The 4,787-nt window shown below is 43.1% G+C and overlaps 2 protein-coding genes across 2 annotated transcripts; both read right to left on the bottom strand.

Annotated features, from left to right (window-relative positions):
• Nucleotides 1-1,859: 1,859 nt before the first annotated feature.
• On the bottom strand, nt 1,860-2,279 carry LOC138891324 (uncharacterized mitochondrial protein AtMg00860-like). Its single transcript, XM_070174718.1, has one exon. It carries the CDS (start codon nt 2,277-2,279, stop codon nt 1,860-1,862), a length of 420 nt encoding a protein of 139 aa, XP_070030819.1.
• Nucleotides 2,280-3,357: 1,078 nt separating this feature from the next.
• LOC138891323 (uncharacterized) lies at nt 3,358-3,960 on the bottom strand. Its single transcript, XM_070174716.1, has one exon. The coding sequence runs from the start codon at nt 3,958-3,960 to the stop codon at nt 3,358-3,360; it is 603 nt and encodes a 200-aa protein (XP_070030817.1).
• Nucleotides 3,961-4,787: the final 827 nt, after the last annotated feature.

The following is a 4,787-nucleotide window of genomic DNA, read 5'->3' as shown; positions in this document are numbered from 1 at the left end:
AATTTTCGCCTCCGCGGTGAGGCCATCGCGACCGCGAAAAATAGAGCGCGACAACGGTCCAAACTTCAGAGAGTGCCAAATGTTTCCAGATTAGTCCTGCACTGCATCAAACATCCCTATACATGTCTTACAACCAGTTAGTTCAAAAACAAACCCTACACTAAGAAGAAAATCAAAGAAAAACAAAAAATAAACACATGGGTTGCCTTCCAAGAAGCGCCTGATTAAACGTCGTGGCACGATGCAGGTTACTATCAATCACTTGAGATGGATCAGTGCCACCATGTTGCTGTCATCAAACTTTCCAAGATAGTTCTTGACTCTGTGCCCATTAACTCTGAAGATCTCACAATTTTTGTTTTTCAAATGAAGAGCACCAAACAGAGTCACAAGCACCACCTCAAAAGGTCCACTCCATTTTGATTTAAGCTTTCCCGGAAACAGTCGTAATCGGGAATTAAACAAGAGAACCAAATCACCCACTTTGAACTCCTTTCCACGAGCATACTTGTCATGAAGGTACTTCATCTTGTCCTTATCCAAGGACGAACTGGAGTAGGCATGAAACCGGAACTCATCGAGCTCATTAAGCTGCTCCACTCGAAGATTTGCTGCCACATCCAATTCAAGATTTAACTTCCTCAAAGCCACATGGCATTGTGCTCTAACTCAACCGGTAGATGGGAATCTTTCCCAAATACCAAGCGGTACAAGGACATACCAATCAAAGTCTTGTAAGTAGTTCTATAAGCCTACAGAGCATCATCCAATTTCTTTGACCAATCATTCCTATTTGCACTGACCGTCTTTGACAATATGCTTTTGATCTCCCTGTTAGAGACCTCAACTTGCCCACTAGATTGAGGATGGTAAAGGGTAGAAACCTTGTGATTGACATCATACTTTGCAAGCAAAGTGTCAAATGCCTTATTGCAGAAATGTGACCCTCCATCACTAATGATTGCTCTAGGAGTGCCAAACCGAGTAAAGATACTCTTCTTGAAAAAAGCCACAACACTTCGGGCCTCATTGTTGGGTAAAGCCACGGTTTGAAACATAATCAACGGCCACAAGAATGTACATGTTGCCACAAGATCTCACAAACGGACCCATGAAATTAATGCCCCACATAACAATGATGTCAACCTCGAGAATAGTGGTCAGAAGCATCTCATCCTTCTTTGAAATTCCACCCGCTCTTTGACATTCATCACATTTCTTTACCAGTTCACTTGTATCCTTGTACAATGTGGGACAATAAAAACCACAACTAAGCACCTTTGAAGTGGTCCTCGCCCCACCATGATGACCACATTAGGGAGAGGAATGACAAGCATCCAGAATACTCAATTGCTCCTCCTCCGGAACACATCTCTGGATCACACCATCATTGCAGATTTGAACAAGTACGACTCATCCCAGTAGTAGTCCAAGATATCCCATTTAAGCTTCTTCCTTTGGTTAGAAGAGATCTCACACGGAACAATACCAGTCACAAGAAAATTAGCAACATCCGCAAACTAAGGCATGTTATTCACCGATTCAGAGAGCAATTGCTCATTAGGGAATGAATCATTAATTTTGAGGCTATCATGGGGCCTCCCCTCCTTCTCCAAGCAGGACAAGTGGTCCACCACTTGGTTTTCACATCCTTTCCGGTCCACAATCTCAAGATCAAACTCGTGAAGCAATAAGACCCATCTCATCAACTGCGCTTTGGAATCCTTCTTCGTCATCAAGTAGTAGAGTGCTGCATGATCGGTGTGAACTATCAACTTGGCACCCATGAGATAAGGCCAAAACTTCTCCATTGCAAACATAATTGCTAACAACTCTTTTTCCATCACCGTATAATTCACTTAAGCATCATTCATTATTTTACTTTCATAATACACTGGGTGAAACATCTTATTCACTCTTTGACCCAAAACCGACGCAGCATCGCTTGCGTTATACATGAGCTCAAAAGGTAAGCTCCAATTGGGTGTGGTAATAATGGGAGTGGTTGTCAATTTGTACTTGAGCAGCTCAAAAGCAGTCATGCATCCCTCATTAAACATGAACTTCACATCCTTTTCCAATAGCTTGCACAAAGGATTCACGACCTTAGAAAAGTCTTTGATGAATCTTCGGTAGAACTCCACATGCCCAAGAAAACTTCTAACCCCCTTGACTGAGGTAGGAGGGGGAAGCCTTGAAATCACTTCAATTTTAGCCTTGTCCACCTCTATACCGTGCTTCGAGATCTTATGGCCAAGGACAATGCCCTCCTCGACCATAATGTGGCTTTTTCCCAGTTAAGCACAAGATTGGTCTCTTCACACTGGGCCAACACCTTGTCAAGATTCTTCAAGCATTCTTCAAATGAGTCACCCACAACACTGAAGTCGTCCATGAACACCTCCAAAATGTCCTATACCATATCGGTATATATGGCTGTCATACACCGCTGGAATGTAGCTGATGCATTACACAACCCAAATGGCATCCTAGAAAAGGAAAAGGTGCCATACAGACACGTGAAAATGGTTTTGTCCTGATCTTTCGGAGCAATCAAAATCTAGTTGTACCCATAGTAACCATCCAAGAAATAGTAGAAGGAACGCCCAGCAAGTCTATCTAGCATCTAGTCAAGTAAGGGCAATGGAAAATGATCCTTGCGGGTCACTTTATTCAACTTGCAGTAGTCCATGCACACCCTCCATCCGGTGACAGTCCTGGTGGGAATCAACTCATTTTGCGCATTGGTAACCACAATCATACCACCCTTCTTTGGCACATATTGCAGCGGCAAAGTCCAAGAACTATCTGAGATGGGGTACACAACCCCTGCATCCAACCACTTGATCACCTCCTTTTTGACAACATCTTGCATAGCCTCATTTAACCTCCTTTGATGTTCCACGAAGGACTTGGCATCATCTTCAAGAATACTCTTGTGCATGCAAAAGGCGGGGCTATCCCCTTGATATCAGCTAGAGTCCATCCAATTGCCTTCTTTCATTTTTGGAGCACTGCCAATGTGGCATCTACCTGCATGTTAGTAAGACAAGAGGAAAGAATAACTGGCAAAGTTGAACTAGGGCCTAAGAATTCATACCTGAGGTATGGAGGCAAAGGCTTCAACTCTAACATGGGAGGTTCCTCGATTGAGGACTTTGTTGGTGGATTCTTTCTATTTTAAAGATCCAAAGAGAGCTTTCGAGGCTCATAAGAGTAAGATCACATTCCAAGCAATGCATTGACCCACCCGACCTTCATCTTCATTTATATCAAGGTTCAACAACATAGCTTCTAGAGGATCCTCTACATTGATCATTGCACTAGTATCATCAACTATCACTTCCATGACAAGATCTATGAAAGAGCACACTTCAGTACTGTTGGCTGCTTAATTGATTTGCACACATGAAAAACCACTTTTTCACCACCCACCCGGAAGGTGAGCTCCCATGCTTCCACATCAACCAAGGCCTTCCCATTTGCAAGGAAAGGTCTTCCCAATATGATCGGAACCTCATAATTAACCTCACAGTCCAAGATCACAAAGTTAGTGGGCAAAATGAACTTGTCGACCCGAACAAGAACATCATCGATAATACAAAGCGGCCTCTTCATCATTCCATCCGCCATTTGCAACCTCATTGAAGTAGCCCTCGGTTGAACTATACCTAAAGTTTTGAACACGGAGTAAGGCATCAGATTGATACTTGCACCCAAATCGCACAATGCCTTAGCAAAATCGGCACTTCCAATAGCACATGGAATAGTGAAAGCGTCGTGATCTTCAAGCTTTGGAGCCATCAATTGCACAATTGCACTTACTTGGTGAGTCATTTTGATGGTCTCACAATCCATGGACCTCTTTTTATTCACCAAGTCTCTCATGAACTTGGCGTAACCCGACATTTTCTCAAGATCTTCCACTAAAGGAACATTGATTGATAAGCTCTTCATCATGTCAATAAATTTTCTAAATTCATTCTAATTCCTTTGCTTCGCAAGCCTTTGAGGGTAAGGTGGAGGAGGCCTTGGCAAGGGAGCCTTAACCTTAGGCACTACTATTTTCGATATGTCTATTACGTGTTCCCTAGATGGGTTCACGTCATCTTGAGTCTCCACCTCATTATCATGAACATCAATCCTCACTTCCGCATTCAAGTTATCTTCACTCATATTTTCATCAACTAAAGGGATATCATCATCTTGCACCTCAACTTCATCACTCACAGTTTCCTTTTGCTTGGAGGCATTCTCATCACCACCTTGACCGCTTCTGGTAACCACCGCCATGGCATGCTCGGTGTTGTTCCCACCCTTTGGGTTTACTACCGTATCACTAGGTAGAGCCCCCTTAGGGTGAGTATTCAATGATTGTGAAATTTGGCCAAGATGCACCTCCAAGTTTCAGATTGAAGTATTGTGGGATGCCAACTGGGGATCAGAGTCGGCATTCTTTTTCATCATCTGTTCAAACATCATCTCGATCCTTCCTATCTCATTGTTTGACGTGCTAGGACCTTGGGATGGAAATGGAGATGGATTATTTGGTTGTTGATACATCGGAGGCCTTTGAAAGCCTTGCCCCTATTCCCTTGATTGCCATTATTCCAACCCCCTTGGTTGTTGTTTCCACCCCAATTGTTGTTGTTTCCACTCTAGTTGCCCTAGTTGTTCTGGTTACCCGAAGTTTTATTGTTGTTCCCCCAGTTGCTATTGCCTTGTTTGTTTTTATTTCCCTAATTTCCTTAGGATCTCCACTATCGTTGTTGGTTAGGAACATTGCC

The sequence above is a fragment of the Nicotiana sylvestris genome, chromosome 1, assembly GCF_000393655.2.
Source record: "Nicotiana sylvestris chromosome 1, ASM39365v2, whole genome shotgun sequence".
NCBI lineage: Eukaryota > Viridiplantae > Streptophyta > Magnoliopsida > Solanales > Solanaceae > Nicotiana > Nicotiana sylvestris.
The sequence above is the reverse complement of the archived record's forward strand: the minus strand, read 5'-3'. Positions and strand labels throughout refer to the sequence as shown.

What these genes read in the sequence shown, in the direction of transcription:
- LOC138891323 (XM_070174716.1), bottom strand. Translation starts at nt 3,960, where the DNA reads ATGATGAAGAGCTTATCAATCAATGTTCCTTTAGTGGAAGATCTTGAG.
- LOC138891324 (XM_070174718.1), bottom strand. Translation starts at nt 2,279, where the DNA reads ATGGTCGAGGAGGGCATTGTCCTTGGCCATAAGATCTCGAAGCACGGT.